We start from the raw sequence: 24,087 nt of genomic DNA on the forward strand, positions 1-24,087 counted from the left end.
TTATGGAAGTGATTATTGATAATTCAAAATAAATTAATAAAAAAAATAGAAATCTGATATCTGTGGATAGGATTGGTGATGAAAAGACTGGAGGCAGGAAGCTTTATTAGGTAATTACAGAATTCTAAGGGTGAGGTTAAATAAGGGCTCAAAGTAGGGTGATGGCAGGGGAAATAAGGAACATCTTGACAGGTCTCTGATTAAAATCGGGATGCTCCTTTAACAAATAGGACTTGGCTGATAAAGGCCTCATTTCTCAAATATATAGAGAACTGAGTCAAATTTATAAGGATAGAAGTCATTCCCTAGTTGATAAATGGTCAAAGAATATGAACAGGCAGTTTTCAATCAAAACTATAGTCATATAAAAATGTTCTAAATCACTGTTGATTAGAGAAATACAAATTAAAACAACTCTGAGGTACCATTTTAATATGACAACAAAAGAAAATGATAAATATTGGGAGGGAATGTGGAAAAACTGGGACAGTAGGTGGAGTTGTGAACTGATCCAACCATTCTGGAGAGCAATTTGGAACTATGCATGAAGGGCTATAAAACTGTACCTACCTTTTGATCCAGCAATACCACAGCTAGGTCTGTGTCCCAGAGATTAAAAAAAAGAGTGGGGGGGGAGCTATTTGTACAAAAATATTTATACCACTTTTTTTGTGGTGGCTAAGAATTGGAAATCAAGAGGATGCCTATCAATTGGGGAATGGCAGAACAATCTATGGTATATGATTGTGTTGGAATATTATTTTTTTCTATAAGACATTACAAGCCTGATGACTTTTTAAAAATCTGGAAAAACATATATGAACTGATGCAAAATGAAGTGAGCAGAACCAGGAGAACATTGTACATAGTAATAGCAATGTTGTACTATGAAGAACTGTGAATTATTTGGCTGTTCTCAGCAGTACAACAATCCAAGACAATCTCAAGGGACTCATGATGAAACATGCTATCCAACTCCAGAGAAAGAACTGATGTTGTCTGAATACTGACTGAAGCATACTCTTTCCTTCTTTGAATCTTTTTGTACAAAATGGCTAATATGGAAATGTTTTATGCACATGTACAACCTATATCAGATTACTGTCTCAAGGAAGGGGAAGGGAGGGAGGGAGGGATAGAATTTGGAACTCAAAATTTAAAAAAATGTAAAAAATAGTTTTAACATGTAATTAGGTGAAGAAACAAAAATATTATTAAAAAACAACAACAACAAATAGGACCTGGTCCATGTCCTGGTGGAATTTAAATCACCCTGGAAAGGCAGTGACTACATACATGAAATAAATGACAGTGTAAGACAGCGTGTGATTCTGTGCCAAATGAGTGATTGGAGGAGTTAAAAGAAAGAAAACAGAATGAGTCAGGTTATTCAGGGAAAGCTTCATGGAGGAAAGACTTGAGTTAAGGCATGAAAGATGGATAACATTGGGCTAAATGGGAAGTAGAAATTAGAATCTGGCCTCAGACTTTTAACTAGCTGTGTCACCCTGGGCAAGTCACTTAATCCTGTTTGCCTCAGTTTCCTCATCCATAAAAGAGAATGAAATGGCAAACCACGCCAGTATCTTTGCCAAAAAAACCCCAAATGGGGTCACGAAGAGTTGGACACTACTAAAAACGACTGAACTACAAAGGAATTCAAGGCAGAAGGAAAAGGAAGATAAAAATTAGAAATAAGTTTGGCAGTCAAACCAAAAAAAAAAAGCTTCCCTGACAGTGGTTTTCATATTCATTATGTGGACAGAGGACAAATAGAAACTTCAGAACATATTAATGCATTGGACCCTCACAACTCTGGGAGGCAGGTGCTACCATTATGGCTCATTTTATAGATGAGGAAACTGAGGTAAGGTAAACAGGTTAGGTGACTTGCCCAGGATGACACTGCTATTAAGTATCTGAGGCTGGACTGAAATCAGGTTTTCATAACTCCACACTCCACTGTGCTACCCTAGTGCAAAGATATAAAAATTCCCAAATAAGGATAGTGCTTTACATTTTGTACAATGTTTTATACTTCAAAGCATGTCCTTGTGAGCCTGCCCTGAGAGGTAGATTAGAACAGGCATTCTGACACGGTTACAATGGGCTTAAAAATTTGCCTCTGCTCAGTGAGAGTTTTTAGCTGCAGTTCTAATTTAGGGTTGAGCTCCTTCAACACAACGCACCCCAGGCTTTTTCTGTCCCTTTTTGGAAGAAGCTGAAGGCTCTCGGTGCTCTTGTGGCTCCAGTATTACACTCATATTTGCTAGTAGCATTAGGGCTTTCTGGTCTTCAGAAATCATTGCCATCTTATACAAACACCATACAATGATTAAGGGATGCAGGAATCCCTAGCAGTTCTTAACTGAGAGCTACAAAACTCCACTATAGTACCCCAAGGAGGATGTTGAACCTTTCCCAATTATGAAAGCAGACTTTTTGGATTCAGAGATATTTTGTTTATTGCTGTAATTAACACAATAAAACTGAACAAGCTTGCTGATCACACCAGCACTTGAAACAGGACTTGGGTTTTAGCACAGAAATTGGGACCACATTCTGTAACAGCAAGAGGGTGATCACATGATTGCTTCTCATTCACTGAGCTCTAGGACTTCTCTGTGTGATTTGGTTTATTTTTTTTTTTTTAAACCTGGCACCATAGTACTCTGTATTTGATCCCTGTAGAAGAACTCAACTTTGTCACATGTTTGATGACCTGAGAACACAAAAAATGGTCACTCTGTACCAGCTGAAACAGGTAACTAGGGAACCCAGCAATCACTGTTTTCCTAAGTGCACACAGTTCTCTAAAGTTTTGTCTAGAGGTTTTTTTAAACCTAAACATAATACAATTATTCCCAATCAATCAATGAACAAGTATTTGCATATTTACCATTGCTCATATTTATATAGCCTGTTAAGATGTTAAAAAGTGCTTTCCTCACAAAAACTCTGAGAAGGCAGGTGGTATAAGTATTCCTATTGTCATTATCATTATCCTCAGCCAGTTTCTCTTGCAGGAATAGATGACCTTAGACTAAGTCCTTTGAACTGAACTTTCAGAGAAAAGCAAGGACAACATCTCAGTATGTTCTCCAGGTTTTCTCCAGATGACTAATTGTAGTTCTGCTTCATCCCCTGTACTCCTCCACTGCTGATGGGACTCTCCAGCCACAGCAATGTAATTGTTGCTGGATTATCATGAAACACCACAAGGAGAAACCTGTCACATTTGGAGCACTGGCAATGCAAAGAGCCTCTCCATGTAACTAAGAAAATGAGAAGACAACACTGTGACCACTGCTATTGTGAGAATCCATTTCCTTTGAAGTTTTCTTATCAGAAATATAACTTTAACCAGCAAAACCAAAAATAAACATAGAATCAAGATCTGTTTAATCTGGACAGATATATAAAATCAAACATTCTTAATCTTTTTGTGTCATGGATACCTTTGGCAGTCTGGTAAAGCCTATGAACCCCTTCTCAGAAAAATGTTTATAAATAAAAATAAAATACATAGGATTACAAAGGAAACTATTTATACTAAAATAAAAATGTAATTTTTTTCCCACTTAAGTTCACAAACCATGTTAAGAACATGTATTAGATATAAGAACAGGTCTAATGACAACAGGGTCGAAGTGAGACATGGTCCCTAAGTGTCCACTAATACCAAGCTCTATCTTATAAGCTCACAGATACGGAGTAGGGAGGAAGGAGGGAGGGAATTAGCAGTGATAGTACCTGAAATGAATTATTTAAGGAACAATAACTATATCCCTTTTACATTTTCTCCAATCTAAGTGAAAAGCACAGACACCAAGTAGGAAGGCCCGAATAATATGATTCTACTACCATTAAACTCAGGAAAAAAAAAGTGAAGGCTCTAGCATGAGTTTTTATTATTATTATTATTAATTTATTTTGTTTTATCAACAATCATTTCCATAAGCTTTTGAGTTTTAAATTTTTCTCCCCCTCCTACCCCAAGACAATGTGCAATCTGATACAGGTCTAGCAAGTTTTTTTTAATGAACAGAGAACTTTGGTTTCTTTTTCTTTTATTTTTTTATACTAGGTCTCCCTATCTCACCTAGGCTGGAAGTGCAGCAGCCACTCATGGGCCTGACCCCACTGCTGATCTACCTGGAAGCACTGATTTGCTTTATTTCCATCATGGGCCAGTGTCTCCCTGTCTGAGGTTCGCCATATTAGTGCCAGACTTAGTATGGACAACTGATCTGTTTTAGCCCTACTGTAGCTCAAAACTCCTGAACATAAGTGATGCACCTGCCTCAGCCTCCCCAGTAGCCAGGACTGCATACTGCATCACACTCAGCCTTTGTTTCATTTCAAAGGAAATTTGTGTCCTTATTTGTTGCTCATTTCCCACCAGGCTGTACTCTCCTGGACTTCATCAGTGCTCTCCAGAATCTCATCATCCTGCAAGATTATTCCAACCCTGGAACTCCTCAGTATTTGCTGCCCCAGGGGCTGCTCTCTTCCTCTGATTTCAGAGGTTAGAGGGTGGATAGAAGTAAACTCCTCCATTTAAGGGGATCATGTAGGGCCACTATCTCATCATTTCCTACCAGGCTGCAATCTCCTGGACTTCATCATACCAACAACGCCAGATATCCTTCCTACTTCCTCCTTTTCAGTTTCTTTTTATGTTGTCTCTTTTTGTTAGATTATGAGTGCCTTGAAAGCAGAGAATATAAATAATAAACTTTTGTTAAGCACCTCTGTGCCAGGCACTGTACTGAAAATGTGAAAAAAAAAAGACAGTCCCTGCCCTTAAGGAGCTTACAATCTAATGGGGAAGCTGAAAATAGGGGGAGGAGGAGAGAGAAAGTACCCAATGCAAGGGTATAGTGAAGTTAGTCAGAGAAGTCTCAAAATAGGCAAGTGAAAAATGAGATGTCTGAGATGAACTCTCTCCTTAAGTGGAGGTTTGAAGTTCAGGGCCCCACCCCTAGTCAGGAGGTGGAGTCCCACGGTTGATGAAATTGTAGAGGATGATGAAGTTATCCTAATAATGAGCTTCCTGGGGGATGATGGAGAAGTACTTCCTTTTTGCCTTCTGTCTTTCTTTGTATCCCTAGTGCTTAGTACAGTGCCTGGTAAATAGCAAGAACTTAATAAATGTTTACTAAGTGGCCACCAATGTTACTTTCATACAACAACAACAACAACATGAGACTAAGGGAAAGTAGAAGACTATCAAAAGACTATCAATGTGCAAACAGGGGACCTGATGGCCACCTTCTTGTTTTCTTTGATTTAATATTATTCATTCCTACAGGTCTTACCTGAGGGCATAGGGATCTGCCTCCTGCTTATCTAGAAGAAAACAACAGTTGTCAAGAATGACAAGTCATATTAGGACTTCAACTTGTCAACTATGATACTTATAGTCTTAAACTTAGTTTAGGATGTGTTATCCCTCCATCCCACACAAATGAGATTTTGTTTGAGCAATGAGCTAATTTTAAAATCACCCTAAATCATTGACTCCTGATGACCTATACAGGTCTTGGCTTAATAGACCACTAGAAATGAAATTCGTTTATCAACACTCAGTTCAAGAATCCCCGGTTATGTCATAGGTTTAGAGCTGCAAGGGACCTCAGAAGGCATCTTTTTACTGATACTGAAAATAAGACCTAGAGTGGTTAAGTCATTTGTACACAGATGCACATAAGTAGTAAGTGGCAAAATAAAGATCTGAACTCAGATCCTCTGATGCTAATTAAATTCAGCTCTCTTTTCACAACCAAGAGATCCAAGTTTTTCAATAGTGGGATGTGATCAGAAATGTATGGACTGCATTATTTCAGTTATTCAATTACATTTCAGCTTCAATACTTGCTAGCATGACACCTGTTCTTGTGATCATAGAACTGGGGTTACAAGGAACTTCAGATGTTATCTAATCTAAGTCAAACTGTCATTTTACAGTTGAGGAACATTGCCCAAAGGTTAAATGATTTGTTCAAGATAACAGTGGTTGAAAGTAGCAGACATGGTGTGCTGACCTGGGTCCTCTAATTATTCCAAGTCCAGAACTCTTTCCTCTATGCAATGTAGTAGCTGTGACAAGTGGTTGGTTAGTCCTACTGGCCTACCTGTTAATTAGATAAGATATGTTTTTGGCTAAAATCTCAAGCAGGCTGCACTCCATATTTAACCCATAAGCTGTTGGATCTCTAGGCTTAAACATGGCTAGTGGTTTTTTAATTTGCTAATCCAAAATTTTAAGTTCCCCACATCTGACAAGAAAAATAAAGAACTCATCTTGGTGCATTCAAATAGAAATGTTATCAAGTATGACATGAAAGACAGTTTTCTTTGAGGACATGGGCCTTAGTTCCTTTAACAGCTCTTTCTAGCAATCATTCTTGCATTATGTAGAGTAGATCAACAGCATAATGACATCATAGCTACTTACAGATACCCCTATTTACAGATAGGAAAAATGAGGACCCATGAAGAAAAAGGTCAATTATACTCAGTGAGTTAATGACTTGAAAATAGAAGTGTTTTAGATCTCTGTTCTCTTTACCAGCCAGTGTAATGTTCTTCAAATATAAGGTTCACCTCATAATAATAGCAGCTAATATTTATATAGCATCTTCAAAGTTTACAGATACACTATTATTCTTCTCATTTTACAGATGTAGAGGCTAACAAAGGATCACATAGCTAAAATTCAGGTGCTATATCTACTTCATCACCTTAAGGAACAGGTCTGTATTTCATGGTCATAATCCTATCTTACTTACCCTCAAAGGACTCCAAATTACATTGTTCATCAGTACCAGAGCTGTTTCTCTGTTTTTATTGAGTTTCCTTTATCACTGAGGTACATCCCTTCCCTTCATTCAATCTTGGAAATCAATCTGGTTTGGAATCTGCACAAAGAAGCCACACAGAGTAGTTTTATATCCTTTAATACTACATCTGAAAAACTTATTCACAGTTAAATTGTTAATGATTCCTCGAATGGAAAAAGTGTGCAATGAAGTTACCTTGGAATCAAAAATCTGATTGAGGCTCACTCATTTTACAGATAAATGAATTGAGGATAAGAGAAATTACAATCTTGTCCAAAACCACCCACTTAATAATAAAACCAGAACTAGTACCCAGGTCTGTTGACTACTTTAGTGTCCTCCCCCTATATCATAGGGTCTCTTGCATATGAAGAGATAACTGAAAAATGGAGTCTTGGGAAGTTATAGACGAAATATCCTTTTAGTCTCTAGTACACTGATTCCCAAATTATTTTAAATTTTTAAAAGTCTATTGTTTGTTTTCTTCAAACTCCCCTTTATTCTACAAATGCCATGTGGCATGTAATATGCATTTACAAAGTAAATTAGTTTTTGTTTTGAAGAATTAGGTAACACTCCTTGAAAGAGTTAAACCCTAGATTGTCACAAAACCAAGGCTAAAAACAGATGCCAAGATCCAATTCTGTATTTCACAAGTTAGTCCCTCTTCACTTGCATAATCTACTATCACCTCATTTTTCTGAATCCAAACTCATCATCTCCCAGCAAACTGTTTCCCTTCCCAACAACCCCATTTCTGTCAGCATCATTCCAACTCTTCTTACCACCCCCTTTCCCTGCTTGACATCATGAAGTTATAGTTATACCTTTGACTTCTTTTCTTTGACTCCCATTGCTTTATCTTCAGTTGATTCCTTTTAATGACATAAGGAAATCCCTGGGCCATTTAAAACAGTTAGTAAAGAATATTTCTCTGGCCTTCATTTAGAGTTTTTAAGAATCTGCTACCTTCTGGTCTCCTTCCCAGCATGATGGTATAATCTTGGTGGCTTTTTTCCCCCTGGTGCTCCTAGAACCCTCTACAGTTTTGAGCATCTCAGTCAATACGAGGAAATGAAGGCCTGACTTTTCTAGGTCTCTCCTGCAATATGTAGGAGATTTAGTCGTTTAAATAAGAAAGTATCTCAAAACTAATTCCTAATTTCTAGTACTTCAAATCCTTCAATATTCTAATATTTGTTTCAAGACTGATGTTCTAATTTTCTTGGACCTTTAAGATACATATTCCATAAAGATATCCATGCAGCTTCTTGAGGTACTTGATGACTAATCCATGGTTTTAATACTTTGCATCTCAGCTTGTCAGTGTACTTAAAACATCTGTACTTGTTCATTCTTAATAAGCTGCAGTGGCTGTTTTTCAGTGGAATATATTCTCTCCATTGAGAAGCTGAAGGTAGATAGTGCCACTTTTTGGAAGTTACATGATGACCCTAGTAGTAGCCTGGGTATATCTAGGGAGTAAAGTTAACATATTTTGGGGTTACAAATTCCAAGTCCTGATTCTGAGTTCTGAGATCCAAACTTCAAGTGGTTCCCAATGAAATTTCTTCTGCTTACTAGGCTGCTCTGCCCACTGCTGTATTTTCCCAGCCAGTCACAGTTCTGCTGCATTTCTTATAATTCTCATTCTGTCTTAACGCCAGCAAAACTCTAATGAACTGAATGGCTCGCACAGTTAGGATCAATGTCTGGCTTACTTAGGGAGCTATAGGGTTTCAACTTGTCATGCAATTTGAGGTGGGTATTCAGTGCAGATTTCTGAGTGAAGTCCTTGCCACACTCACAACAAGAGAACGGTCTCTCCCTATTGTGAATGCGCTGGTGGACCTTCATATCAGCCTTGAGACGAAAGCTCTTATCACACTCAGTGCACTGAAAGGGTCTCTCTCCTGTGTGTACAAGCTGATGGTTGAGCAGGTGGCCCTTCTGATGAAAGCTCTTGTCACACTCAGCACAACGGAAGGGCTTCTCACCAGTGTGTACTCGGAAATGTTCAGTGAGTTTGTACTTTTGAACAAAGCCCTTACCACACTCACCACAGGAGAAGGGCCTCTCCCCACTGTGGAGGCGCTGGTGGACTTTCATGTAAGCCTTTCGACAGAAGCTCTTGTCACACTCAGGGCACTGGAAGGGTCTCTCACCAGTGTGTACGACCTGGTGTTTGAGGAGGTATTTCTTTAAACGGAAACTCTTGTCACATTTTGGGCACTGGAAGGGCTTTTCTCCAGTATGCATTCTCATGTGAGTGGTAAGTTTATACCTTTGAATAAAGCCCTTTCCACACTCATTGCAGGTGAATGGTCTCTCCTCACTGTGTTTGCGCTGGTGGGCCTTCATGACAGACTTCAGACGGAAGGTCTTATCACACTCAGAACACTTGAATGGTTTCTCCCCACTGTGCACTCTGATATGAACTGTGAGTGCAGACTGCTTGGTAAAGCCTTTGCTGCAATCAGCACAGGTGAATGGCCTCTCCTTGCTGTGTAAGCGCTGGTGGGCCTTCATGACAGCCTTTAGGTGGAAGCTTTTTTCACACTCAGGGCATTGAAAGGGCTTCTCTCCTGTGTGTGTAAGCTGATGGGTGAGAAGGTCCCTCTTCTGGCAGAAACCCTTGTCACATTCTTGGCACTTAAAGAGCTTCTCCCCTATGAGATTTCTGATGTGGGTACTGAGTAAAGATGGTTTGGTAAAGCCCTTGCCAAGACCAGAGTCAGAAAATGGCCTTGCTCCACTATGCCTTCGATGGTGGGCTTTCATGACTGCCTTCAGGCGGAATTTCTTGTCACACTCAGGACACTGATAAGGCTTCTCACCACTATGTACTCTAATGTGTTCAGTGAGCTTATATTGCTGGGTGAAGCCCTTTCCACAATCACTGCAGGAGAATGGCCTTTCTCTACTGTGTAATCCTAGGTGGGCCTTCATGACAGCCTTCAGACGGAAGCTCTTCTTGCATTCAGGGCACTGGAAGGGCCTTTCACCCGTGTGTAGACGCTGGTGATTGAGCAACTGTCCCTTTTGTCGGAAGCTCTTGTCACAGTCAGGGCACTGGAATGGTCTCTCCCCAGTATGCAGACTTTGATGGTTGAGTAATTGTCCCTTCTGTCGGAAGCTCTTGTCACAATCAGGACACTGGAAAGGCCTCTCACCTGTATGCACAAGCTGGTGGTTCCGCAAGTCTACTTGGCGCCTATAACTCTTTTCACACTCATTGCACTGAAAACGTTTTTCTCTTACTTGAATTCTTTGAGGTAGCTGGGGATCAGATGGCTTGTTGAATTGCTTTTTGAACTCTGGGTATTGGCATGGCTGGTCTTGGCAACAGCTCTTCTGGTGGCTTACCAGGTGGTCATTCACCTGGAAACTTTTCCCACAGACAGGACAGGGGTAGACTCTCTGTTCTGGTGGAGTTTCCTGGACCTTAGGTGAATCCTGGCTTTTGTGGCATGGTTCTCCCTCACTCTGGATGGATGGTTTAGTGCTACAGATTTTTTCCTTTTGGGGAAGTGTGTCCTGCATGCACTGGTTCTTCCACATGACTTCAGGTCTAGAGCAAAACTCTGCTTTTTTATCTGACAAAGGTCTAGATGGGTCCTGGCTTTGAAGACCATGTAAATGACATTCTTCCTTGTCAGTATTCACAACTTTTTGGTTCCCTGAAATGAAAAACAAAGATCCTGTCCTTACTCACTTCTACGATATAATTCCTTCCTTCCTTCAACTCCTGACTGTTAAATCTATTTTACTCTGATATGCTATACAGAAGACATTTGATATCTCTATTCAAAAACTGTTTTATATTGTTTACATGTTTAAAATATACAGTGCCTTTAAAAGGGCCAAACTCTTTCAAAATAGAGCTATCTGTACTGAGCAGGGAAATCCTTCTGGTTGAAGGCACAAATTGTATATATTTTTAGAACCTAAATATATTATTTGAAGAAGACGGCACTCTCCTTTTGCCTAGCAAAATTATTTTCAATTGATTAAAAACAAAGACAAACATGAATATTCACTTTGTTGACAATTATAATAATGATATATAGCATATGTAATATTTCTCTTCAAAGCACCATCTTTCCCTCTCATGCTTGGCAAAGGCTACAGTGGAGACAAATTAGTTAAACTCTTCTGGGGAATTATTACAGTACCTAAAGAAAAGAGAGAGTGAGATTATAGATGGCTGACACTTTGAGGGAAGCTACAGGTATTACAAGAGCCCAATGAACTATGTACATAATCCAGGAATTTCAGAACAGAGTCAAGTTATTCTGACAAGGAGCTACAGGGAACAGTGAGGTCATGTCTTTCATTGCTAACAGTGATACAAAAAAAAAAAGAAAAGAAAAAAAGTGTCACTGAAGCATTTTAAAAAATGCACAGAAAAGAACAAAAGGAAGTTCAAGGGGAAATGGAAATGGTCAGAATGATCTGAGTTATGCAAGAAATGCTCCTTCCTTCTTCAAGGATGCGTGTTTTCATCAGTGTGGGTACCCTCCCTCCAATTAATATAAATTATAACTCCTCCCTTCAACAATCCTGGGCCACAATCATGGAGTAGGACCTCAGTGGAGAAAAACCACTAAATACAACTAAGAACTGAATCTATGTTTAGAGTAAGAAGAATGAAGAATAAGACTACTTCTAACGACAGACAGAATAAAGTTAACAGACAACAGAAAGAAAGCTAAGTTATTCAATTCCTACTGTGTACAGCTTTTCCATCAAAGAGACAACAGAAGCCACTGAAGGGATTCTGGAAGTGGAATGACAGGTGAGTGAGTGCATCAAGAAAATTAACTGGTCAGCAAAGGAAAGATGGAATGGCTGGAGGCAAGGAGACTGATTAGGAAACTATTGTAGGAATTCAAATGAGAAGGGATGAGGGCCTTCATTAAGATATGTCAATGGAAATATAAAGGAATGGATTTGAGGGAGGAGATAATGGGAAGAATAAAAACCCATGGTTCCAGCATGGACAACTGAGAATTAACCAAAATGAAGCACACTGGAGGGTGGGGTGAGGGAGAAGGACGAGTTCACCTTTATGTATACTGAGTGCTGGCAGAAAATCTAAGTCAAGAAATTGAGCAAGCAGTTGGAAACATGAGTCTAAGAAGAAAGGCCAAGTTTAGGAGGTGTCCACAGATGTGACAGATGAAAAGAGAAACAGTGGTAGTCATGAAGCAGGTAGGAATAATTCATTAGCTAACATTTCCTCTTCCTGTGAAGACAGGGAGACCCAATAGTAAGCAAATTCTTATGCCAGTCATCCGACAAAAACCAAAAACTTTCCAGACAAGACCAAACTAATTTTTTTGTGTGAGAGTCATGCTTAAACACTTCTTATATATAGACACCTAGGGAAGAAGCAGGAATGCTCACACCAGTGTCAGAGAACAGAGAAGGCTTGGAACAAAAATTGTGGGAAATGGGATGAGCTGATGAAAAACTAATTGCTGAGAATTTGCAAAAGTCCATATGAGACATAAATTTATAATGGATACAATCATCTTAGTTTCATGACTTTCTTCAATAGTAGTTAGCTGCTCAAAATTGGACTTAGAGAAAGCAGATATCTAGGGAGTAAGAAGGCAGAAATAATAGTAGGCAAAAGAGGCCAAAGATTGTAGGCTTTGTGGCAAGCACATCAACAGGTAAAATATGTCCCCTTTTATATTTCGGCTAAGGCCAGGATTCATCCAAAAGGCTCTGAATAGTTGTTTCAACCTATTTTTTTCTTAGCACAGTGACTTATGCCCTCAGTGGGACCATTTTAATATTATTTCCTTCCTATATATAAGACCAATTAGACAATCCTATCAATCTGGACTCACAGAGTCATACAGGACTTTTCTCTTGACCTTGACTCCCTCTATAATATTCCCTTTCCTCTCTGTATTTTTGTCTAGCGTCCTACTTCAGTAGGTCAATAAAACACCCATCAGCAAATGGAAAAACCCTAAGGAAGGCCAGTATAACAATGGAATGTCAGCCACCAAATTTTGAATATATCAGGATTTTCTTATATCCAGTTAGCAGATTACTTTTGCTAATCTAGTTTCCTCCCAAAACAAAGCTTAGTGGGGCAGCTAGGTGGCGCACTGGATAGAGCACCAGCCCTGAAGTCAGGAGGACCCGAGTTCAAATCCAGCCTCAGTTCAAACACTTAACACTTACTAGCTGTATGACCCTGGGCAAGTCACTTGACCCCAACTGTCCAAAAAAAAATAATAAAGCTTAGTCCAAACACCACAGGAAAGATCCAAGGAATAGTGTGGAAAAAACTTCACTATTAAAAAAAAAAAACTTCACTATTTCAAAGCCACAATTTCTCACTCACCCCATAACAGATGTATGGAAGCACTCTTCAAGTCATGTTGCTTATCAGGACCATATCTAATGGCCATTTCTCTTTTCATTAAATTCCCATGATCTCTAATGAATGGTTCTTCACCCCGCTCAATGTGGGATATCAAATCTGGTTTCGGAATGGCAGAGTCTGTACAGAGATCACAAAGAGTTAATTAAATTTCCTTAAACGAGAAATCTGAGTACATTCACAATGATTGCTAAGGTTCTCTTGATTCATTAAAGATGGTAAGAAAAAATTAAGACATTGGAGAATAAAAATTGACACAAAGAAAAAAATGGATCACATTCAAGAAGCGATCACTAAATATTCTGGTTTTGAGACATCCACTGATTTCACCAAGTCAAATGCAAAATATAGTATTTATGTATTTTGGTTCAAGAATAATTTGAGAGTTATGTGACACTCCGTGAATTGACTGATGACACCATTACCTATCACAAGGTCAAATCTGATTTTAAAGCAACTGGTCCTGATTTAAAAGTTCTCTTCAGTGCTCTATATAATATTTTTCATCACCATCCAGCCCAGGTGGTTGAATAGTGAGGCTGAGATCTGAGTAACAGCTCCATACCATCTATATAGATGGGTGGTCGCTCAGGTACAACATAAACCTCTCTGTTTAATTTCCAGAAACCTACACAGTCTAGCCCCAATCAATCTTTCCAGCCTCACGGGACATCATTCCCTGTCCTGAACTCTCTAATTTGGCCAAATTGGCCTTCTCTCTGTTCCTCACACACTACACTCATATCTCCTTTACTTCACGCTGGCTATCCAACATGCTTGTAATACATTCTCTCCTTACTTCCGCCTCTACAAAGTCTCTGCCTTTCTTTAAGATAAATCTCAAATATCATGTTCTGCATGAAGCCTTTCCTGATCTACCCCTGCCCCCAACTATTGGTTCCCTCCTTACCAACTCATTTCCTGCCACTCACAGGGCAGGTAAGTCGGTCTAGGTGAAGCAGCAAGACACCCAGAAGAGATAGGATGTAGTATGTTCCAGGCAAGTCAAATCATTACCACTATCTGAACCACCACCTCCCCTCAGTCCCTGATGGAGACAACCCAGGACCCTGAACCTAAGAGCCTCTGGAATAGCAATGTTTCGAGCCCAGGGCCCACAGTCAACATGCTGACTCCTGTGGAGATGCAGCCTGGCAACTGCTCCTGCAGGGGCTACAGCCCCATCTACTAAAGACCTAGAAAACAAAGTTCTTGTCATCAAAGTTTTTGGTAATGTTAAATGGTTCAGTATCAGACACTGATATGAATTTATCAGTGGAGATGACATTAAAGAAGAAGAATTACTATCTGTTTTGCTGCAGCACCCTAAGGACCATGGGACCTTTCCATCTGACTTGCAACTGAAACTTTCCATGGGTATTAACTCCCCCATTACAACATGAGTTCCTTATGCCCAAAGGGCTATAAAACTGTGCATACTCTTTGACCCAGCAATACCACTTCTAGGTCTGCATCCTAAAGAGATCATAAAAATGGGAAAAGGACCCACATCTACAAAAATATTTATAGCAGCTCTTTTTGTGGTGGCAAAGAATTAGAAATTGAGGGAATGCCCATCAACTGGGGAATGGCTGAACAAGGTGTGGTATATGAATGTAATGGAATATTATTGTTCCATAAGAAATAATGAGCAGATAAGACTTCAGAAAGACCTGGAAAGACTTATAAACTGATGCTAAGTAAAGTGAGCAGAACTAGAACATTGTACACAATAACAGCCACACTGTGCAATGACTAACTTTGATAGACTTAGCTCTTCTCAGCAATGCAATGATCTAAGACAATTCGAAAAGACTCATGATGGAAAATGCTACCCACATCCAGAAAAAGGAGTCTGAATGCAAATTGAAGCATACTATTTGCTCTCTTTTTTTGTTTGTTTGTTTCTTCTTTCTTGTGGTTTCTCCTATTGGTTCTAATTCTTCTTTACAACATGACTAATAGGAAAATATGTTTAATAGGAATGTATATGTATAGCCTATATCAGATTGCCCTCTGTCTTGGGCAGGGGGGGAGGAATGAAAGGGGAAGAAAATTTAGAACTCAAAATCTTATGGAGGTGAATGTTGAAAAATAAAAATTAATAAATTAATAAATTAAAAAAAAATAAAAAAGAATGTGAGTTCCTTTAGAGCAGGGACTGTCTTTTCCATTCGTATTCCTGGAGCTTAGCACAGTGCTTTGCACATATTAAATGCTTAATAAATGCTTCATTCATTCTCAAATTATCTTACATTTAACTACTTTATATATTTGTATTTATTCACTTTATGTTTATGCTACATATTTTTACATGTATTTGTTATGTCCTCCATTAGAACAAAAGCATCTTGAGTGTAAAGATTATTTTATTCTGTGTATTTCTATTTCTAGCACATAGCACAGTGCCTGGCACATAGTTTTTGATTGATTGAAGTCAAGGGTTGAGAAAAAGGCCCAGGTTACAGCTTAAGTATCACATACCAGAGGTACCAGACAGGATGCTGAGGAGCAGAAAGTTCTAACAGTTCATATAATCTTGTAAATCCACCATAATTTTGGCTCCTACTCTCACTACTCCACTGAATATGTTCTAATTTAAGGTCACTAGTCAACACGTTAAATCTATTGGCCATCAATTTATCGGCTCAAACTCCTCATCTAGGTCATTCAAGTCCCTCTGCAAAACTGTTCCCAACCTATTCATGTAATCTTATTTGCCAATACTACCCAAAGCAAACCCTGTGCTCCAAGAAAGTTTCTTCGGTGTTTTTTGCAGCCTCCATTTTTGCTTATGCCTTGTGGCTTTTCAATCAATTTTCATTTGGATAAGGACAGCAATTATTAAACACAGAGATGAAATATTCAACTATTTCTTCAATGCCTTTCCAAATGGCATCATTTCCTCTAAAGCCCCCCTCCAGATTTACTTCTTTCATGAAGCAATCCCTATTCCAGACCGTGTTAGGGTCTCTTCTTTGAATTCTTAGAATGCTTAGTCCCTATTTCAAAACACATCACTTCTATGATATACCCCAAAATAAGATTCTACTATTCTCTAATAGACTCATAGTCTCTTAAAGATAACCTAATCCAATTCCTTCCCCCTATCCCCTCATGGTGCATATGGAGAGAAAGGTTCTGTCCATAGAATTGGCTTGGCCAGATCACAGAGTGAACTAATGGCAGAACCAGAAGATTTTCTGAGTCTCAGTCCAGCATCATTCCATAGAGTCACTCTATCTCCCTCACCACGATGGCTTCACGTAAATGTCTTGTTCCCCCAACAAAATCGTAAACTGACAGACGAGACTGTATTTTATATCTATGCTATGTCTCCTATAATGTCTAGCATGATGATTTATCATTTAAATATCGAATGATTTGCTCATTTACCATGACTCAGACATGACAAGAAAGAGGCTAACTTAGGAAATGTAGTGAAGGGATTCATGGAATAACTGGGCAACAGTAGTGTTATTCTTCAGCATCCTACACTCAACTATGAAAAGCCTTACTCTGTCTACAGATGTCAATAGGAAAAAAAATAGACTTTTTATCTCCAAAGTGAATTACTGCATCTTCTTCCCTGTCAGACTATGACAATCACTGACTTTCAATAAGACTTTTTCCAGCGTTCATAGTTCCCTGAGGCAAATTCTACATCACCGTTTGTAGAACCATCATTTTCAGCGCTACTCTCTATTGTTATTTACACCAGTAATTATACTGAGTCAAAATCTATTGTAACTCCCACTCATTAATGTTATTTCTATCTTGTGAAGCAATACAAAATAAGTCTACTGTCTCTTGAATATACTAGACCTTTAAATACTTGAAAAGCCATTATATCTACAATAAATCTTTTTTCCCCTCAATATAAAAGAGCTTTAGTTACTTTAACCTTTCCTTACAAGATGATTTTCAATCCTTTCACTAACTTCATCATCATCCTCTAGACTCTGACTAGCTTGGTAAATGTCTCTCTTAAAAGGTCCCAGCACTGAGCAGAATTCCCTAGGTGTGGTTTGACCAATAAAGAGCACAGTGAAACTACTGTTACTCTGAATTAGACAGGCAATTAGAACATGCATTATAACTAATGCAACTCAAGACTAGGTTTATAAACAACTAACTGTTCCAGTATAATAAGATTTTTCAAAAAATTTATTTCAAATAGAAAAAATCTATTTTATCTTCCTCAACACCACCTCTTCCCATCACTGAAAAAAAGAAAAGGAAAACCTTTGTAACAAATATGCAAAACAAATACAAATACCCTCATCACAAAAAATTATGTCTAATTTGCTGCATACTTTATTATTGGTCCTCTGGAATCATAGTGAGTCATTGCACTGATCAGAGTTATGAAGTCTTTCAAGGTTGTTTTTCTTCTTGTTGTTACTGTTCTCCTGGTTCTGCTCACTTTACTTTTTATCAATTCATACAAACTTTCCCAGGTATCTCTGAAGCTGTCCATTTCATCACTTCTTATGGCATAACAGTATGTCATTACATTCACAAGCCATAATTTGTTCAGTCATCCTTCAATCACAGCAAGATTTTTTTCACATGAATGACTGTTAAATTAATGCTCTCTCATCCTGGATTTAAGCAATTATTTTTTTAACCTAAATGCTGGGCTTTTTTATTTATCCCTGTTAAATTTCATCCTGTTTGTTTCAGATAATCATGCGAGCTGATAATAAATTTAAAATCCTGATTTTGTCATCCACCACATAAGCTCTCCCAACTACTTTTGTTTCACTGTATTGATGTTCAATATCTTTATCTAAGTTGTTTATAACAACCTGTTGAATAGGACAGGGCTAAGGAAGAGGCAGCATGGCATAGCAGTGGATAAAAAGCTAGGTTCAAGTCCTGCCTCTGATACTTACTGGCTTTTTGACCCTGGGCAAATCACTTACCTTCTCAGTACCCCAAGGCAACTCTCTAAGATTATAGGTTGCAGATTAGTTGCTGATCTGCACTGGTAGACGGAGTTTCTTCATTGGAAACTCCCTATATCCATGAAATCATAGGTCTGGACAAATAAAGAAAGAGGGCTAAGAACAAAGTCCTGTGGCACACTGCAAGGAATAAAATGTTCCTACAGGTGGACATCAACTCATCAATGAAGCAGTCTTTACATGTAGTTAACTAGCTAAAAATCCATATGACCACAGTTTAATCTAGCATATTTTTTTTTTAATCTCCTACACAAAGGCATCAGAAATTTTGATACATGCCTTGCTGAAATCAAGATATACCATTCGAGGCAGCATTTTGTAAGGAAATGAACACTAAAGCTAGACTCAGGAGAGATCTGGGTATGAATTCCAATTCTAACCCTAATTGTGTGACCCTAGGCAAGTCACCATTTCCTCACTTGTAAAATGAGGGCAATATTAACTGCTGTACTTACCTAATAGCATGTGGTGAGTCTCAAGTGAGAGAATGTAAAGTGCTTTGTAAAATTACAAAGGATTATATCATGGTCAGGTACTATTCCACATCTATAATGTATCACATTATATTATTATATCTATGGAGTCTCCTTATTTACCAGTCTCATGGCTGTATCAAAAAAGAGGACCCAAAGGCTCAATATGACCTTCTGATTCCATTCTTTTCATACATTCCTTCTTGAGTTTGCTGCTTAATCAATGGAAGGGCAAGTATTATTATTATTATTATTATTATTATTATTATAACAACAATGCTAGTTTTTCCATTGCTTGAGCAAATTCAAGAAACATTAAGTGCAAAGCTCTGTTAATCACTGAAAACACTGCAGGCATTCCTACAAAGCATTAACAAGTTGGTTTGTAGAAACTACTGATGTGGTCTAGGTTTCTGAGAAGTTGTCAGACTAAAGGATTGGATGACCTCATGAAGTCACTGCTAACTTCTAATTCCCTAAGAGACATTCACAAAGTTCCTAATGAATATATCTTACCCAGGGAGAACAGGATTTCATAATTGACAGTCATCACATGCTTGTAAAGCTCCTTCTGCCACTTGTCCAGGTTCTTCCATTCCGGTTCTGAGAAATACACAGCCACATCCTCAAACTTTATAGGCACCTGGAAGCCAAGTAAGTTTTTGCTTCAATGACATCCCAGACACGTCGTCATCTGGCTCATTTTAAAAAGACAATTTAACTTCATTTCTTCAAACAGGATAATAAGAACTTGTTCTCACAAAAGGGTCTATATTTTGAAGATGATTTTGTGCTTTTCAGCCCTACAAGAAGAGATCTGTGAATGCATTTTCCAAGATAACTGCCCCACTTTCCCATATACCACAAATATTTTGGTGTTTAGTAATCACAGTAGTAGAAGAGATTTACCCTTTTATAAGACCAGGTAGGCCTTGCAGCTATAGGCTGGTTGTGTTCAATCTATCTAGTATTTAGTAACACAAGATATCTGAAGACAAAAGGCTCTTACCAGAAGCATCACCAACTTTTCTAAATTCTGAAACATTAAGTGCAACAAATAAGTTTCGATTTTGTGAGATTAAATGTCTTTCTTCCATCTTCCTATATCTCACCTGCAAGTTTCTATGTCACACCTATGACTCTAGAGGTGTCTACAAGTGGCTCTAATCTATTTCAGTAAGATAGAAAGCCAATGAGAAATGGATAATTGGCACCCAATAAAATGGTTCAAAAACCAGGTAGAAATGGAAGATCTTTACTATGGAACCTATTCCAACTGCAAAGGGTGAAAACTCTCTTGTCACTGAGTGAGAAGTCGAGTCATCAAGTATTTATTAAATGACTATTATGTGCCATGGGAAGAAAAACACAACAGGGGAAAGGAAATCTAAACAGTCATATTTCTAGTCATACTTCAGAATAAGGGCAAGAAGTCTTATCCCAGAAAGGAAAATCTCTAGGTTCTCAGTCCTCTGTCACATTGTAGGAGAAAGGAAAGAAAGCAACAAATAAATAATATTTTTAAAGCGGAGCACAAAACAAAAAGTTTGCAAATTTAAATGTAACCTCAAGAGGCATGGCTGGAGTTGCTTTCCTACCTTAAATCTCAAGGTACCTGTGGCCAATCATATTCATTATATAAAGGCAGTGTTTACATTAAAATACCCACTTCAATAGGTTAGAAAAGCACCACAGTATAATGGATAGGCAGCTCATCTCAAGATTAGGAAGACTTTGAGTTCAAGAACTGATTCTTGCCATTCCTGGGCCATTTATTTAACCTCTCAATGCTCCCAGGTAACTTAAGACTACAAATTGCAGAGAGGGTGCTACTCTTCACTGTCAAAAAGAATTTCTTCATCTAGAAGTTCCCTACACTAATTAAATCATATGTCCAGTTCCTAGTACTTACCCCTATCCTTCAATAGTCTGTAATTTCCTCCATGTGAACACTACCTCTTTTGCAGACTAAAACTCTCCTATAACAGATGGTCTTACAAAATTGCTTTGGCCAAAAAACAGCCTCAGAGGCCACAGAGTACAACTCTCTCATTTTACAGAGAAGGAAACTGAGGCCCAGGAAAGTGAAGTGATTTCACCCAGGTCATACAGGTAGTGGTGGAGGCAGGATTTGGACTTAGATTCTCTGGCTCCAGGGCTAGTGATCTTTCTCAATTTAGGTAAGTGGGTCCTCACACAAGAGACATACAACAATCTATCACCTGGCAATACTCAAAGTTTCTAGCTTTGCAGAATCTGCCGCAGTCACAGCTTTTTGAGAACCCAAGGTCACCTCCATGCTGCGATGAGGCAATGTTAGAGGAGGCCTTAGTTGGAGAACATTTCCCATATACAGGAATCTCGTAGGCTATACTGTCTTTTGCTTTTATTCTGTACAGGGAGAGGATGTTAAAACGGCCTCCACCAAGTATGTTTGAAGCTTCAGGGAAATGCCAGGTCCCAACCGTGGGTTTTCTAAAGCACAGCAGAGAGGTTCCCCAAAGGCTCCAGAACATACACATAACACGATGGCCTTTTTTTTTCTGTCCCAAATACCAAGATTTTGCCACAGGCATCCCAGGGTTACGGACCTCCCTATTTTTGCTCAGGCACCCCCCCCCCCAGATGCCCCGCGGTCGGCTCCCGAGCGTCCCCGAGGTCACCGCAGGCCCGGTGTCCGTCCGTGGCCGCGGGGACGTGGCTCACCCGCACAGGAGCCGCCTCGGCCATTTCCCTGCGTCTCCTGGCCAGTGGCCGGGAGAGCTCCACAAGCGATGCCGGCAGGCCGGCTGAGAGCTCCGGGGAGCCGGGGCCGCGAGCGCCGGGGCCAGGAGAGCCGGGGCCAGGCGGCAGGGCAGAGGCCGGCCCTCTCCAAATTCCCGCTTCACCCATTCTTGCTCGCCTCACGCGGCGGCGGTTGCCAGGGACACGCGGAGCATCCTGGGACTCCTGCTTCCCCCTCCCTTCCCCCTTGCTCTGGGAACCAGTCACTTCCGGCGAACTCCGAGCAGACAGCGCCCCCTGCGGGCGAGAGGAGCAAAGGGGCTTCCAGCACCACCCGTAAATGCCCGTTCCAGCACCCAGGGCATCCATCTCCCCAAGGTTGGGGCATCCTCCTAGGCCAAGCCTCTCCGGATCCCTGGCAGTGTGTGCACCGTACCCTCCGTACCCTCGGATGATCCTGCAGAATGCAGCACACACCCTTTGTACTACCAAAGCTTAGGGCTGCACTTGGCGTTTATTGGTCGAATCTAATTGAACGGTGCAGCTCTAATAGTGACCGTTTTTTCTTACAAGGGGCTAAAACCTGCCTATGTGACTATGAGCAAGTCACTTAACGTCAGCTTCCTCATTGTTAAATGGTTGGACAGGCTGGCCTCTAAAGTCCATTCCAACTCTCAATCTATCATCATTGGCTCTCTGAAACTTCCTCACATTGCATTGGTCAGGAGTCGAGCAGCACCAACCTAACCTTGATTCCACTCTTCTAACAGTCGAGTTTTTGTGTCGCCCCTAAGGCATGCCATCTTGAGGATAACATCTCCAGTTCATTTAACCCATCCTTGAATATCATGTTGTGTTGTCCTCACCATCCTGGCTGCCCTCCTTTGGACATTCTGTAGCTTGTCAATATCTGTTATTGTGCCGGGCATATAGTGGGCGTTTAATAAATGTTTATTGACTATTGCCTATTTTAGACACATGGTTATAGTTCTCCCTCATTACAGTCATTACTGGGCTACTTCACAATCAATCTATGTTTTCTAACTGATCTTAAAACTACATATTCAACTCCAAAGAGTTCTGTACTACAGAGAGAACCGGACCCTCTCAAATGTGATCTCATCCTAGGAGGCTGCCTCCTGTGAAAAGCAATGTATATGAGGTACCACATCACACCTATCAGATTGGCTAACATGACAAAACAGGAAAATGATAAATGTTGGAGAAGATGTGGGAAAATTGGAACACTAATGCATTGTTGGTGGAGCTGTGAAATGATATAACCATGTTGGAGAGCAATTTGGAACTATGCCCAAAGGGCTATAAAAATGTGCATACCCTTTGACTCAGCAATAGCACTTCTAGGACTGTATTCCAAAGAGATCATAAAAATGGGACAAAGACCCATATGTACAAAAATATTTATAACAGCTCTTTCTGTGGTGACAAAGAATTGGAAATTGAGGGAATGCCCATCAATTGGGGATTGGCTGAACAAGCTGTGGCATATGAATGTAATGGAATACTATTGTGATATAAGAAATGATGAGCAAGTGGACTTCAGAAAAACCTGGAAAGACTTGTATGGACTGATGCTGTGTGAAGTGAGCAGAACCAGGAGAATGCTGTACCCAGTAACAGCCAAGTTGTGAGATAACCAACTCTGATACACTTAGCCCTTCTCAGCAATGCAAGGATCTAAGACATCTCCAAAAGTCTCATGATGGAAAATGCTATCCACATCCAGAGAAAGAACTATGGAGTTTGAATGCAGATGGAAGCATACTATTTGCTCTTCTTTTTTCTTCTGTTTTGTTTTGTTTCCTCTTTCTTGTGGTTCCTCCTATTGGTTCTAATTCTTCCTTACAACATGACTAATGTGAAAGTATGTTTCATTATTTCTGTTCAACCTGTATCTGAAAATAAATATAAACAAAGTCTTACTCATGGGTTACAAATCAACTGCACAAATAACAGTTCTGGGTATCACATTTTAGGAAGGACACTGACAAAATGAAGTGTTCAAAGTAACACACCTGGGAAGAAGAGTAACAGAAGCCCATGCCAATGCCATATAAGGCTCAGTTGAAAAAAAAAAGGATGTTTAGTTAAGAAAAGACTTAGGAAGAATTAAAACTCTTTTTAAATATCTGGAGGGTTGTGGATGGCTCAGTGAATGTGACTGGAGTCAGAAAGACTTGTGTTCAAATCTGGCTTCAGAGACTTACTAGCTGTGTGACCCTGGGCAAGTCACTTAATCTCTGTTTGCCTTAATCCACTGGAGAAGGAAATGGCAAACCACTCCAGTATCTTTGCCAAGAAAACCGCATGGACAGTAATGGCATGCTATGGACTTTGTGACAGGGTCACAAACAGTTGCACATAACTTAACAACAATATCCAAGCAAGAAAGATGAGATTATTCTGCTTGACTCCAAAGAGTAGAACTAGGTGCAAAAGGTTATATAAGGGTGAAAGTTATAGAAGCAAATCTTGGCTTTACTGAAGGAAGAATTTCCCAAAATTAAGATCTGTCCAAAATTGAAATGGCCTGCTTCAGTAAGCACTAAGTTCTTCATGATAGGAATTATTCTTTGTGACCTTAGGTAAGACACTTAAGCTCTCTGGCCCTGTTTTTTCATCTATACTAGGGGTGGGACCTTCGGCCT

At 39.5% G+C, this 24,087-nt stretch overlaps 1 protein-coding gene across 4 annotated transcripts; it reads right to left on the reverse strand.

The window, feature by feature from the left end:
• Positions 1-2,473: 2,473 nt before the first annotated feature.
• Positions 2,474-21,472, reverse strand: LOC114039165 (gastrula zinc finger protein XlCGF58.1-like). 4 transcript variants are annotated; one of them, XM_027856826.1, is made up of 7 exons: positions 21,401-21,472; positions 19,211-19,337; positions 13,213-13,371; positions 7,673-10,525; positions 6,795-6,923; positions 5,322-5,352; positions 2,474-2,722 (listed from the first exon to the last, which is right to left on the reverse strand). In XM_027856826.1, the coding sequence occupies exons 1-4, from the start codon at positions 21,422-21,424 to the stop codon at positions 8,520-8,522; spliced, it is 2,316 nt and encodes a 771-aa protein (XP_027712627.1). In that variant the 5' UTR covers positions 21,425-21,472; the 3' UTR covers positions 2,474-2,722; positions 5,322-5,352; positions 6,795-6,923; positions 7,673-8,519. The 4 variants fall into 4 exon arrangements, with proteins under 4 accessions (XP_027712627.1, XP_027712624.1, XP_027712626.1 ...); XM_027856823.1 differs by having other exon boundaries at positions 2,474-3,275; positions 21,401-21,457; XM_027856824.1 differs by lacking the exon at positions 2,474-2,722 and adding an exon at positions 4,809-5,129 and having other exon boundaries at positions 21,401-21,457.
• Between the last annotated feature and the right edge of the window lie 2,615 nt (positions 21,473-24,087).

Source organism: Vombatus ursinus, unplaced genomic scaffold (genome assembly GCF_900497805.2).
Source record: "Vombatus ursinus unplaced genomic scaffold, bare-nosed wombat genome assembly UNPS02011649.1, whole genome shotgun sequence".
NCBI classification, from domain to species: Eukaryota; Metazoa; Chordata; class Mammalia; order Diprotodontia; family Vombatidae; genus Vombatus; species Vombatus ursinus.

Excerpts from the sequence above, each read along its gene's own strand:
- LOC114039165 (XM_027856826.1), bottom strand. The coding sequence starts at position 21,424 with ATGGCCGAGGCGGCTCCTGTGCGG. Across the intron at positions 19,338-21,400 it reads CCGAGGCGGCTCCTGTGCGG|GTGCCTATAAAGTTTGAGGA; the intron begins GTGAGCCACGTC and ends CTTGGCTTCCAG. Across the intron at positions 13,372-19,210 it reads TGAAATCCTGTTCTCCCTGG|ACTCTGCCATTCCGAAACCA; the intron begins GTAAGATATATT and ends ATCTCTGTACAG.